Source organism: Diadema antillarum, unplaced genomic scaffold (assembly GCF_040938485.1).
Source record: "Diadema antillarum isolate AM-2024a unplaced genomic scaffold, OU_Dant_1.0 scf00000164, whole genome shotgun sequence".
NCBI lineage: Eukaryota > Metazoa > Echinodermata > Echinoidea > Diadematoida > Diadematidae > Diadema > Diadema antillarum.
The window spans coordinates 678,869-694,023 of record NW_027271053.1 but is presented as its reverse complement, the minus strand read 5'-3'; the positions used below and the strand labels follow the sequence as shown (position 1 = coordinate 694,023).

At 38.7% G+C, this 15,155-nt stretch overlaps 1 protein-coding gene across 1 annotated transcript; it reads left to right on the top strand.

Annotated features, from left to right (window-relative positions):
- Positions 1–791: 791 nt before the first annotated feature.
- On the top strand, positions 792–13,594 carry LOC139722386 (serine/threonine-protein kinase Nek8-like). Its single transcript, XM_071633694.1, has 15 exons — positions 792–838; positions 2,021–2,226; positions 3,112–3,167; positions 3,798–4,024; positions 5,292–5,373; positions 5,815–6,026; positions 6,617–6,708; positions 7,627–7,826; positions 8,625–8,769; positions 9,532–9,726; positions 10,403–10,553; positions 11,162–11,301; positions 11,848–12,009; positions 12,496–12,654; positions 13,493–13,594. Exons 1-15 carry the CDS (start codon positions 792–794, stop codon positions 13,510–13,512), a joined length of 2,094 nt encoding a protein of 697 aa, XP_071489795.1. The 3' UTR covers positions 13,513–13,594.
- The last annotated feature ends 1,561 nt before the right edge of the window (positions 13,595–15,155 follow it).

Sequence of the window (15,155 nt, the reverse complement as noted above, 5' to 3'; positions counted from 1 at the left end):
AATTTGTCAATTCAGCAAATCAAAAATGATTACACTGTATCAAACAGTCAATGAAAGTTTGACAATTGAGCAATCAATCAAAAAGTGATGAATTGTATTGGAGTTTGTTTCAAGGCAGATAAAATATGAATTGTCTCATATAGTACATGTATATACATATTATATAGATTTTTTTGTTGGCTTATCTTCCATATAACTTGTATGAACATTATCCAACAGACATTTTATACCGGTATAAAAATAATCAAAATCTCGCGTATATTGGGATTTCGGAAACAAACTATCAGTATCCTCTAAAGGGGATGTTGTTTTTCTGGATTATTAGGACATCTGAAAGGAACTGAAACTCCCAAATCCGACAAGTTTTATTGGACTAAAGTGAAATACCAGTGTGCTTATTGTGCTTATTTACACATAAAAAGAACATGACAAACAATCTTTTTTTCTTTTTTTTAAATTAATTTATTTTTTATTTAATTTATATGTTTTATAACTTTGTTGTTACACTTGCGTCTAATGAGGATTACAATGTATTTTCAGGGCCCCATGTCAAAAAATATGTTACAGTTGCAATAAATGCTGGAAAAGCAACTTGTAGCAATTTTATATAACAGCCAAAGAAGAAGCAGGTCCATCATGAATGACCCATGGAAAACTCGGCAAGAATTTTTTGCATAACGCCCTCTGCTGTTCTTCGGGAGTTGCATACTTTGTTTACAAAGTTTGTGCAGCAGTGTGTTTCTCTACGAAATTTGACGAAATGCCCGAATCGGAACGCGATAGATCTAGAGATGGAAAACTTTGAGAAAATCAAAGTGGTTGGAAGAGGAGCATACGGGTGAGTAGTTAAATCAGGAAAACTGATGATCACTGTCAATCATTAAAAGCAAACTTTCTGAGATTATTGTCGTGCTTTCTTACACGTTCCTTCGTTACGTGTAGTCCCATACGTTTGTTTTCGTGTTATCGTGTTGGGTTCTCTTTCTATAATACAATGTAGATATGTTCTAGAATCTAGATAAAGTTGACCGACAAGTATAGATCTATCTAAGGCGAAAAACTTCTCATTTATAATACTCTTATGACATTTGCTGGGTCAGTTGTGACAACGGTGTAGCATAAACCGCACCGCCGGATATATCTTTGACCGAAAGATCGGTCTGTATCTGGTCGTCGGGGATATTCCGCGGAGACTGCGTCTGGCTTCACGGATCCCCTCTCCGGAGGATCTTTCTGTCTAGAGATATCTAAGAATTTATGCTTTTGACAATTGTGCGTGGTCGAATTTTGGCATGAGAGGTAGAACCTTTGTGTGTGTGTGTGTGTGTGTGTGTGCACGTGTGTTTTTTTTTTTTACCTACCTACCTATGGATACCTATGGAAGATTCTGAACGCAGGCTGAGCCTCTGTATTCAGATCCAGGTTCAGTCCTTAAGATGAGCTGGATAGTGACCAGGTGGCGTGGCGTCAAACTTAAATTTTATGGGTTCATTTTCCCAGAGTTTATCCAAACCAATTTCAAAGCTGAAGACACTGGGTGCATCTATTAAATTTCTAGGTAAACTATTCCATGGTTTCCTGATGCGCATATAAAATGAATTTCTTCTTGTAGTGGTTTGTGATCGAAAAATGTATAATTTTTTACTATGTCCTCTTGTGCATTTTTTTTATTAAACCCAAGTCAGGCACTACTTCCTGATCATATTTATGAAATAATTTAAAAGCTTCAATCATGTCACCTCTCGCCCTGCGGTATGCTAGAGTTGAAAGTCCGAGGTGCCTCAATCTTTGTTCATAAGATAAAGATCTTATTTCAGAAACTAATTTTGTGGCCCTTCGTTGGACATTTTCTAAAATTTCTATATGTTTTTTCAAATAAGGACTCCATACCGCATGGGCGGTATGGTTTTTTTGAATGATTATATGTAAATTTTATTAGTAGATCTATATTACTTGCTGTCATTCAGGAGCATCATTCACGTTGACATTTGTTTTTCCTGTGGTTTCTTATTTCTCTCAGTACTGTATACCTCTGCCGCCGACTCCACGATAAAAAGCTAATCATCATCAAACAGATCCCAGTGGAGCAGATGACCAAAGATGAGCGGCAGGCAGCCCTGAATGAGGTCAAGGTCCTGTCTATGCTTGACCATCCCAACATCATCGAGTACTATGAGAACTTCCTGGAGGATAAAGCTCTCATGATCGTCATGGAATATGCAGAAGGTATCAAGTGGTTGGGAAATTAGTACGGCCATCTTCGCCAATGCTTCCTTTGTAGTAATATCCCCAGCCATCACAGCTAATATGCCATACTGGTAGTAGTAGTAGTAGTGGCACGATTTAAGCTAGCATACTAACTGAATTAGGAAAAAACAAAATAATGATAGTGAAATAAGAGCTTAAAATTCAATTCAATTCACTGTATTGATCATCATAAAAATAGAAATATATACAGTGTTAAATGTGTCGGTAGTTCACAAAGAAAGCCAAAGGCTTGAGACAAAGTGATCCCCTTTGTAGAGTTGAATACATAAGAATATATCACATGCAGATTCAGAGTTACATTCAAGTACCAATACATTGATGACAGTTACAAAAAACAAAAACCAAAAAAACTTAAAGAAATGAATGTAATGTAAGCATCCTTTTACAAGATTCTGCCATACTGAATCGGTAAGAAATGTGAAAAAGAATTTATCCTCCTGAATAAACTACAGCCTTGCTATTTTGCATCAAGACAATATTAATGTAAGAATTCATAATTAAATGTCCCATGGTGCGGGGCATTTGACAGTCATGCCAAAGAAATATAACACAAATCACAATTGTGCGGTACAGATGTAACCACAAGAGTAATGATTTGCCTCATGGAATCTTTGATGGAACTGCTTGTTTTTTGTTCAGATGAGAAATGAGCTGGATAATGAATGGTCATCTTCTGGAGGTAACTGACCTGTTTTATGACCTATTTCAGATGAAGACAGGTTGGCACGCATAATCATATCACATTACATTACTGAATATGTTCTGTGTTCATCTAGCCTACTTTAGCTCTATATTTTGTGTGACACTTACTCAACTTATTAATATTCTCTCATTATTGGAAAGGTGGAACCCTTTTTGAATACCTGCAACAGAGGGGAAATGCCCTTATTGAAGAAGATGTAAGTTGACATGACACTGTTTGATAGTACCATTTATTCTCTCTCTGCCATATTTGTGCTTTTTGACAGCTTTTCTCATGTGATGTATTTTTTATGTCATAAATGTGTACACTATTCAATTCCATTTTGTGCAACAGTGACATTCCATGAATTAGACTTGAAGAAACTATAAAGCCAAAAAAGCATGTTACCAGTTCTGTCTTGGCTGATGACATTGATGTGTTGAGGACATATCACAAATACCTGTTTGAATTTGATGCTCCTATATGCTCTGGTATCAGACATGTGTTGCATGCATTATAAACATATTTCACATTTGTTGTGAAAAGTCTATGATTTGAAAATATGGTATAGTTTGGTTGACTTGCAGTAGAAGCAGTGAACGCAACCTATGATATTTAATTTACAAAAAAAAAAAAAGTTGATAGGGTGATGGTCCAACTGTTTGACTTTTATTTCTTCAAAGCAAAATTTCAACTATAATCATGGAATCTTATTTAATCAAGCTTCTTTGCTGTTACGTGTTTCTTTCATAATTGTGTGTAGATTTGACATGAACTCAAAGATAAGCAGTTTTAGATAGGTCTGATGGAATGTAATTTTGAATATTTTCTTACATTTCTTGCACAGGAGGTCTTGAGACTGTTTGCCCAGATTCTTCTCTCCCTCAAGCACGTCCACTCCAAGCAGATCCTCCATCGCGACCTTAAGACTCAGAACATTCTCCTGAACAGGGCCAGGGATGTCATCAAGGTCGGGGACTTTGGCATCTCCAAGATCCTGAGCAGCAAGAGCAAGGCCTTCACCGTCGTCGGCACGCCTTGCTACATCTCACCGGAGCTTTGCGAGGGCAAACCGTATCCTTACCTTGATACCTTGATGTAGTAATCCCTTGAAGCAGCTTGTACATGAAGCTATACTGGGATGAACTCGAACTGTGTGTCGTGAGGGGGTGTCATTCAGTGTATGTACAGATGTCTCACTATCATACAATAAAATGTGAGTATAGGTGCTCAGTGCGAGTAAAAACAGCGTCGATCCTCTTACACAGTGGCAGATCCAGCAGGAGGCTGCATTGCCCTGAGGATGGGCAAAGCAGCTCCTTGGAATAATGTTGGGTTGGCAGTGCTTACTACGGGTCCCGGCAGGCAATTCAATAGTCTTATGGAGTCCTATGGCTCTTGGGTAGAATCAATACTTGTGGAAATCAATGGTGGATCTAGGGATTGTGTATTTGAGTTGGTGATCTTGTCTTCCAATGTAGTTAGCTGGGGTGATATCGGGTGGGAAGGGCATGGCAACCAGGTGATATTGGATTTTGTGAAAAAGTGTGCATTGTGCAAGAAGGCGGCGAGAGTGAAGGCTATCCCATCCGAGTGCTGTTACTAGGGCTGTGGAAGATGATGAAACCAAGTAGAAACCAATTGTGCAATTATGACAATGCTACCCAATTAGCTGTATGATGTCATTGGTTTTATTAGAATCTCACGAGTAATCATGACATTATTGAATATCATGTCACCTTGTTCTTTTTACTTTTGTAGATGACAGCCTGTAAACTTATGCCGGAAAAGTTTATGAAAAAAAAAAATATAATGGAGTACTACCATGATTTTATAAAATTGCTGATATGAATATCATGCAGAAAAGAAATTTTTTATGAGATATATCATACCTTGTTAACAAGTTCATTTTCATAGTGGTAATCTTCAGTATTCATCGGTTTTCAGCTGGGTCTAGTAATTTTGTTATAGTATTTCCTGCTCATCAACTCAAATTTGGGTTTAGAATTATTCAGAGCTAAATCAAATTGTATATGTTGAGAAACTCTTACTTGCACATCACCAGACAAATGTGACTGGATTTGCCAATGTTTCCTTCATCACAAACAGGCTGTACGGCAAATCTCTCTCTTTTTCTTTGTTATTGTTTGCAAATTATTTTGATTTGGCACCAAGGAAATCGTGCTCATTTCTGTGACATTGTGGTATGATAAAGGTGATGAAGGAAATGAAGTTCCAACAACAAGTGGATAAATCACAACAGTCATATAACATATGATCATATCTGATTTCCACTGTATTTATGCCCTCACTGTTGAATCCCTAACTTTGATTTTATCAGATACAACCAGAAGAGTGACATGTGGGCGGTTGGGTGTGTTCTGTATGAACTTCTAACCCTCAAGAGGGCATTTGAAGCCAATGTAAGTTTGGTTTTAGCTCCTGTCCTTAGAGATGCAACTGTTTTTCTGATATGATACACATTTCTCTTTCGTGTATCACATAATGATGTTGAGAAGCTTTTGTCAAGGAGGCCCAAGGTATTACAAAAACACACATTTAAAAGTGTGTGTAGTGTGTTTTTGAGAAGTCTCAAAAGAGCTGATGTAAATTTTGAATCACTTTTCTACTCACAAGTTGCTGCATATTAGATTTGTGAAGATACTGAAAGCATCACATCTTGTTCCTTTGAAGTCATTGGTGTGTATGCTCTGATTCATTCCAAGATCTTGGAAAAAGCATTTCCCAATGTAAACCAAAACCTTCACAATTGTCATCAATTTCAAAGGTGAAGTTTTTTAGTAGAAAATGTTACATGTAGTCATGACGATGACAACTGTTTTTTAATTTTTTGCTCTTGTTAGAATCTACCAGCGCTGGTGATGAAGATAATGCGAGGCTCAGTGGCCCCCATCTCGGACCGCTACAGCGACCAGCTCAAGCGGCTTCTCCTCCGCATGCTTCACCTGGACCCGGACAAGAGGCCCACCATCAACCAGGTCATGGCCGAGCCCATCATCTTCAAGGCCGTCATCGAGGTCTGCATGACCATGGGAGCTGTCAAGTGTCCACCCAAGTGAGTCCAAAGTTTCTTCCGAGTCTCGCAAGGAATGGATTGATCTGCTCAATAGTTTGCATGCTTCAAGACCAGTGAAATTGTCAATTACATTTGCTCTCAATTTGAAATGTAAATGTATTGTTTGCCTTGGTGTCATCAGATGGAAAGCTGCAATATGATTAGGAAGCCCCAAATCTGACTTAATTTCGATTTAATGCTTGCTTATCTCCTTATCTTTCCGAAGGAAAAGAAAGGCACATTCAGGGTACCATATGTCATTTGTCAATGAAATTCAGCCAACACTCAAGTATACAAGCTTTACTAGGATTCCTATCATTTGACCCTTTGTGATTTCATTTATTCTCATCAGGAATTTCGACTTCATGTGAAGACCACTATCTCGAATTAGATTTCATAACAATTAAGGCAGCATTGTATAAATTCCATACAGGCTGTATCATGATGTATCCATACTCACTTCTGAATTACATGTCATCTGATGCTTAATGTGCACATTTCTTTTTAAAAGTTTGAAAGAATCTATTGGACTGGATTTTTTCCTGACAATTCCTGACGATATTCTTCTCATTATGTTACTGTATGGATAGGATCCATCCGGGGCTTACAGCCAGACCTCCAGTGGGTAACATCCGCAAACCTGGTTCCAGGGCAAGCAGTGCCAGGTCTTCTTCTCATAGATGTGAGTCCAAATTCAAGCATTCAAACATTGGCTGCTATTCCATGCAGGTGAAATACCGGCATGCACACACTGTAGGTACCATTATGCACATTTTCAATGCTAGCAGACATGAAATTTGGCAGTACAGTTATTTCTTTCATTTTTCGTTGTGTTTGTTTATGTTTAGTAATAGTATGCCTAATTTATGCTCATTGAATTTGTATTGTTCATCTTTCATGTGTATTTTACCTGTTTTGTTTCCTTTAGAAGTTGTGTCTGTTTCAGAGCATTAGAATACTGAAGTTTCACCTGCAATTTAATGTTGACTTTGTGGCTCTTCTTCTTGAACATCTGTTTGATTTGCTTTCATCAAAGAATTTTCCAGATCAAGGATTCTAGTGATCTTTTTCTTGGAAATGAAGGCATTTATGTATCAATCGGAGTAAGCTGCTGTTTGAAGGCCAAGGGGTAGATATTCTGTAGAAGAGGGGAGATCTGCATAAAACTTCTGATTCCCCACTTTATTTTATGTTTGAAACATCTCTCCCTCTCTGTCCTGTATGTCTCTCTATTTATTTTTATCCACCTTCCATCCATATAGCTGTCTATCTATGTATATACTATATAACCTCTTATTTTCATGAGGGTTTAATTTTTCATGAATTTTATGAATCACTGTTGAACTGCAAAAGTAACAAAATGCGAAAATGTCGCCTTGCGCTGGGGTGATAGTGCACTTACAGTAGCCTCGGTGTCAATTCGCGATAACATCTTGGGTAAATGTCTGTAAACTCCTCATACGCGAAATTATCTGTACACGAAAATAACGGCTTATACAGTATATCTATTCACCAATCTATCAAGCAATTTGTTGAAATTAATTTACATAATCACAACATACATCCCCAATTTTATGTTGTTTTTTTCCTGTTTTTGCAGCCAACATTCTGCTGGACAGCAGTGGCAGTGGTGGTCTCCCCAAGCCCCGCCCACTCTCCATGATCTACTGCTGGGGGAATGGTATCCCATCCCCTCTCAGGCTCCCACTCCCACACACAGACACTAAGGTCATGCAGGTTTCTGTTGGGAGATCGCAGAAGACTGGTGTAACCCACAATGGCAGGCTGATAATCTGGGAGGTACGTACAATGGGCTTCATGCTGGTAACTAGCATTGAGACCAAATTAGGGTAAAGGTGATATTCATGAATTTTCTTAATTTCATATTTAGTTCTGTTTATGAAAATTTTTTCAGTGTGAAGCTTGATATCTGATACTCATGAGATTATGAGAGGTTACTTTTTAACTTTATTATAATATCAGTAGTAGTAGTAGTAGTAGTAGTAGTAGTAGTAGTAGCAACAATAGTAGTAGTAGTTGCAATCGCAGTATAAGCAGTGGTGGTGAATTTCAGTGATGTTGCCATGAGGCATGAAAGGTAATCAATGGAAATGATACAGAGCCTACCCACAGGGCAAATGATAAATACTGATTTCTGGCTATAAATGTAAAAAACATGACACGTGAAAAGCAGCCACAGTTAGAAGGTATATTATCCAAACAAACATTTGTTATGGACTTGGAACCATATTTTTAAATCTAGTGATACTTGTAAAATGCAATAGACAGAGTATGTTTCATATAAACAAACAAAAATGGTGAGTTCATGCTTATCACCTGATCCAATAATGCTCCCTCTACAACCACTTATGTGTGTGTCAAGATTTAACCATCACAGACATACCTTACACATAATACATGACCCATTTGTGTGGCATGTTGAGATAAGAACATCATGCTGTTTCTCTCAAAAAGTTTCTTGAGGCTTTGAACAGAGCTCACACCCTTTCATCTCTTAAATGAGAATATGGCAGCTTGCTTGCAGACAAGGGATCAGGTGATATTGACTTGAGTCAACACAATCTCTCCATGTTACAGGCCCCTTCCATCGGCACAGACTCCACCCTGCCTGGAGCTGTGGAGCAGGCCGTGCCCCTCTACGTACCCAGGTACCTGGAAGGACAGTCTGCAGTCACTATCCAGAAAGTGTCATGCGGAGATCTCTTTGTGGCCTGCCTTACAGGTGAGGAGATGGGCTTGACATGCTGTCACATGACACATTGTCACATGACAATAGGGACTATTGATTGTGTGGACGCCGCCTTTCTCGTACAAGAGCACTTCCAAATTTGCTGCAGTCCACTCATTACATCTGCGGTGTTATCACCCATTTCGATTTTCAATGCACACCATCCACGAGGTACTGTTATGACGTCATGGCCCCGTCCCCTCCAGCGGGCTGGCGATTTGTTGTGCCAAGCCGTGATGTCACTCACGTCCTGAATCTAGGGGGACATGAAATCCTTGGAAGACGCATTTGCGATTCTGGCTTTGGACATGCTGGAGAACTAGGAGCATGCGCAGTTCCTTTAGATGATGTCATTACCTCGATGTCCACGTCCAGGGGGTGAAATTGAAAAGTCCCCATTACCCTCGTGTGTAACAGAGTGAGGAGATTGATGTAAGGGCAACTGAGACTGCTGTAGACTGTTGGTGCTACATACATGTATGAATCTACACGCAGTCATATTCAATTGCATGCAATGTAATCTTTAGATAAGATGTTTAGTAGCTACTTTACACAGGTTGCCAATATGATACCTGTCAAGTAAATATGATTATACCCAGGTACTTCAGGCATGTTAGAGTGTTTTGTGCTTATTTTTTTCTCACCCTTTAAGCTTTTTACAGTATCTTTTCCTGCTATCAACAAGTTGGGAGCAGTCATTTTTCCTTGTGTCACCTATTTTAATTCTAACTTTTGATATCATCCCTTCTTCGGCAGATCGTGGCATACTGATGACCTTTGGGAATGGGGCCCACGGCTGCCTGGGGCACGGCAACTACCACGACCTCTCCCAGGCCAAGATTGTGGAGGCGCTGCTGGGGTACGAGGTGGCTCTGGTGTCATGCGGAGCGTCACACGTTATGGCCGTGACCAACGAGCACGAGGTGTTCTCTTGGGGGCGGGGCAACAATGGTGAGACTTTCAGCAACCTACAGTGTATATCCATCACAGCTCTAAATCTTTACTTGGCAGTCAGATGTACAATGTATAATAAAGGATAATACCCTGGTAGATTGCACTGTTACCAATTTTGGTGGTTAAAAATCTAGAGCATTTTCTGGATAATTTACTGTTATTGTTGCTTTTGTTCAGAATGTGCAGTTATTTCTAACTGCCATTAAACTAGATATGATGTAATTAAGATACCAGCACCACTAATGGTCATAAATGTGGTATGACATGTCAAATTTATTCCTTACTAACAGCGACACAAGCATTCTAACCTCTATTCAAATATCATATTAAATTCCTGTGTTCAGATTTGATGCACAAGTTTTCATTAAACACGCTAATTCAACCTTTGATATTCTTACAGCCATTACTGTAGAATACAACTGACACATTTTGAGGAATTTTTCCAAGATGTATCATATATGAGGTTGTTATGCTAATGTTGAGGTCAATGGTGATGCATTGTGGGTATTTGCAGGTCGCCTAGGTCTGGACAGTCAGAAGTCGTTACAATACTCTCACAACCATTACTGTAGAATGCAACTGACATGTTTTGAAGAATTTTTTCCAAGATGTAACATTCTAGGAATTTGTGCTAATGTTGAGGTTGACGGTGATGCATTGTGGGTATTTGCAGGTCGCCTTGGTCTGGACAGTCAGGAGTCGTTCTCCTCTCCCCAGGCAGTCATGATTCCTCCGCAACATCAGGCCAAGTCCGTCTGCTGTGGAGTTGACTGCTCCATCATCCTGACTACAGAGGGCGCCCTTATAGGTTGTGGCAGTAATAGGTGTGTGTTTGAGAAATCATCACCTTTTTTCTTTTTTCTTTTTTTCTGAGCCTTGCTGTATCATGACTTTGTTGATATTTTCCTTCCCGGGATATTCCTCTGCTAACTGCACAAAATATTAAAACTCTATCAGCTATTTATGCCAACTTTTCTGTGATCTTGATTTCAGCAGGTGCATGAATAACTTCTAGCTGTACTTCTTGAGTATAATAAAGACAGATTTTGTCGCAGAAGCATGCTGGATAATTGGATGTAAAACATAAGTATCCAATCTTAATAGCTCCATTTATCTTGCCAAAACAGCAACCATTGAGAGGGATAGTTTAATGGACACTAGGCACATTGATGGCTTCCATGTCAATAGAAAATTAACATACAGCATAACGGACACTGAATAATCTCTTCTAGTTTCACAATTTCAGGTTCTCTATATCCTCCTGATTCAGATTGAAAGTGATAATCACTGTATAAAACAACTGTGAAGGTGAATTTCAGTGAATTCTTTGAAAAGAAGCTGAAAAGAATTCTTATTACTCTGTAAGCTTGTCCATTAGTATACCTATACAAGACTGTCTGAGGTACACTTTCCTACCTCTCTCCCAACCCAGATCCAACAAGCTAGGCCTGGACCAGTCTGACCACCATGTGGAGGAGGTTTTTACCTTCACCCCTGTCTCCACCCAGCCCCTCCCACAGCTCAGGATCGCATCGGCAGCCATCGGCACATCCCACTCAGCTTTTATCACAGGTTAGCTTGATAAGGAACATTGTTCTTTAAGGCCTCCATCCCTTTGAAATGTATGCATACGAAATGCTGTTTCCTGTCTGTGCTCTTTTATTGGGCTATGATGTCATAATTTCACTGCATCGCAGTTAGAAGAATACCGTAAAAATTCAGGGATATGATGCATTTCAAGCATTAATACATTCATCTGTGATACGTAATCAGGTTTATTGCAACTTTTGATACTCATGCTGCTACCAGTGGTACATGTAGTTCACTACAGTATTAGTCCTTTTGTATGAATTTCAAATAATGAATTTCTGAATTGCAGAAACCAAAGATTTATTTTTCTGTAATGCAGCGGTTCATAATGTGCTGTTGATCTTGCATTACTCTGATCATTTACATTCTCTGTTTGTTTGGGGTTTTTGTTTTGTCTCCTTTTTCTTGTTTCCAACATTCTTCATTATTTTTTCCTTTCTTCTCCCTTTCATTCGCTGTCTGCCTGTCTGTCTGTCTGTCTGTCTGTCTTTCTTTCTTTCTTTCTGTCAATGCTTTTGATGCGCACAGAAGATGGGCAGTGCCACACACTAGGATCCAACCAATTCGGCCAACTTGGATGCGGGGCGGAGACCACCACTCCCAGAATGCCATGTAGACCCAACGTACCAGAAGACGCCATCATCAGTCAGGTGGCATGTGGAGATATGTTCACTGTCGCCATAGCAACAGGTAAAACAATTGATGTACATGTATTGTTATTCCATAACTAAACATACTACAATACAATCAGGGAATAATTTTTCTGGTATTGCATAGTAATTCCTATGCATTTTGGTACAACTGCTTTACAAAAAGTAAATTGTGTAGCAATATTATTACATAGATTTTCACACCATTTTGTTCAAAATGTGCAGAATTGTTTGTCCTTTGACTAAATTTGCTATTCAATTTCAAGAAGGGAAATTATTCCCTGACAATACTTCTGTATCCAAAATTTCTTTATGAAGGACTAAAAATTAGTGTTGCCTCAGTTGAACTTGTTCTGTATACTTCATTGATATGAGAGAAAGTACATGTCATTTGCAGTCTTACCCATTTCAAGGTTGTGTACTTTCCATATGTTGAAATTACTTTAATAGGACATGTAGTTGCATAGATAGCTGTACAAGCTTGTGTTTATCTATTGATGGCGCATCATTCATTTTTGTCTTGCAGACAACAGGATCTTCACGTGGGGAAAAGGTGACAGGGGTCGTCTGGGGCGCCCTCTACAGGATTCAAACATCCCACGCCCCGTTTGTTTCCAGGAGAGCGAGGAGTGTGACATCATCTCTGTCTCCTGTAGCCATAGCAACACCATCATCACCTCCAAACGTGAGTGGTTACATTGCTCTCAATGTTTCATTATTCCTTTGTGCACATAACTCATAACACAAAACATGAGATGTTCTGACTTTATTATCAAATCAAAGAGAAACTGTGACTGGAAATATCCTCACTACTCTGAAGCACAATGCCTTCCAAGGATGAGTGTACCAAAAGTTGATTTGATTGGATTATTTTGCTTTATTTGTGCTCACAAAGGGTCTTGACTACTCTGAGAATCAGTTTCTGGCTGATATTTTAATTAAGTCTCACTGACTAAAAGTGAAGCTTATTCTTCCATCCAAGTAGTTTTGACTAGAAGTTGATCCCCCTAATCCAACCAAGGAAACTAACAACTGGAGCTGTCATTGTGTCAATTGAAAATGTTCTTCAACATCGTATCTAACAATATCTGATTTTTTTTTTTAATTGCACACACAACCTAGACAGTTTATCTGATAACAAAATTGTGCAGGATGTAGTTATTTGTCATCAACCTGTGCTTTCTTTTCCTCTAATTCTGCAGACTGTGATCCCCCCTTGTAAGCTTCCTTATGTACAAATGTGTAGTTTAATTCTATGCGTACAGTAAAGGTATGACAATGCTTGCCCCTGACAGCCAAAAGGCTTGCTGGAGGCGTGCCCCACATAACAATAACTGTTGCTGCAAGCTGGATTCCAGTTATGGAAATGCTGCAAGTATTAACAGATAGATGGAATATCTAGTTCATAGTTCCTTACAGGAGAATAATCATACATTTGAAAACAGCAGTAAAAACCAGCCTATTCATTCTAGCTTCCTCTTACAAATTTCTGCTGTTTCTTTTTCTCCTCTGTCACCCTGCAGCCATTGAGGATGACCTGTAGAGTTACAGACAGTCTTTGTGTTCATTGGACCAACTTCTCATGGAAACTACAAGGGAGTGATGGAGTGTAATGCAACATTTCAAGACCATGGACAGATATAATTGATATAAAAGTAATATGATACCATGTCTTTGATCTTGACGGTAAATTCATCCAGTTTTCACTAGTCAGTACTATTTTCATATACCACTTCCATCATCCATGGATTTTATAGAGCTCTCTGTAACTGCAATGTTGAATATTGTTACAAATGTTTTATGGCAAGTGATGTACAATCAAAGACATGTTATTAACACTTGAGTGCTACTGCCATTTTGTAGGCTTACCCAGTTTTGTGGCCACTTATCATTACATGTAGGATTGTCACTAACAGTTACATGTATTGCTGAAAAGCTCTCACCTTGACTAAGTTATTGTAATTACTGTAAAGCAAGATATTTTCGTGGCATGAAATTTTTGTGATATGGAGCCAAGGGCCTTTTTCGCATGGAATTTTTGCGAATTGCCTGTGGTATTCAATGCATAGTGGAGACAAGAACTTTTGTTTGCATTTTAATCTCGCAAATCTTTGCTCTTCCTAAATTTGGGCAATTAATATGCACGCAGACATTCCTGGTTTTACTGTAGTATGTATAGCAAGCTTCACATGTAGCAATGGATTCAGCTTTGCAAAAGTCAAATTCTTGCAAACCAAAGGAAAAGCCTATACTTGACACAGTATTTGATTTATGAGCACCTAAAACTCTTTTAGGACAGCAAGGGCCCATTCCCTTTCTCTGTAGTACTCTATGTACAATTCCAAATACATTGATATTAGTTCACCCAGAAGTTAGTCCTAAAAGTTACACATTCAACACATCCTTGAAACTGAAGTTCATTATGCTTTGAATAATTACTGTTGGAAAAGAAGTGTATTCTTGAACTAGAGTGTTTGACCAAGTGGCTGAAAGACATTTCAGGAACAGCAAGTACTTTTATCAAAGCATGTATTTCTACATATGTATGCAATTTTTATATTTAATATATTTTTAGTGCATGTTATTTGTAAGACACCATAGCTTATTTGTAAAGTACATGCATTGATGGCAAATGCATCATTCAATTTTGGCAATGCATTTTTACTTGTATGTTTTAGATCACTGAATTTTGTGGTTGTAGTAAGAGAAATAATAACTACTACATTATTTGTAACCCTGGGCCGCACACTAACCCATTTTTTCTACTGGTCCGACCTGTCCGTCGGACCAGTAGGTACCCAGTTTTCCCATTTTTTACTGGTCCATTCCTGAAAATGTTACTGGTCAGACAGTGATTTTTACTGGTCAGGGACCATCGGACCAGTGCCAGTGTGCAGCCTTGTGTAACCCTAGGATTGTAGGGTGTATAGGATGCCACTTCAGTACCATGTTCTATGTAACAGTTCTAACGATTGCTTAAAGCAGCAAATAGCTTCTTCACCACAAATTATTGTACTACCAAAGATTTTGTTTCTATTTCTATGCAAGATGAGGATCTTTCTTTCTCCCATTCCCTTTTTATGTGTGCTGAGATTTGCAGGGTCTTTGTAACAGACATGTTTGCAAACAAGATCTTCCTAAATACCTGAAAAAACAACAACTTTGTACTACAAAACTTTGTACAAA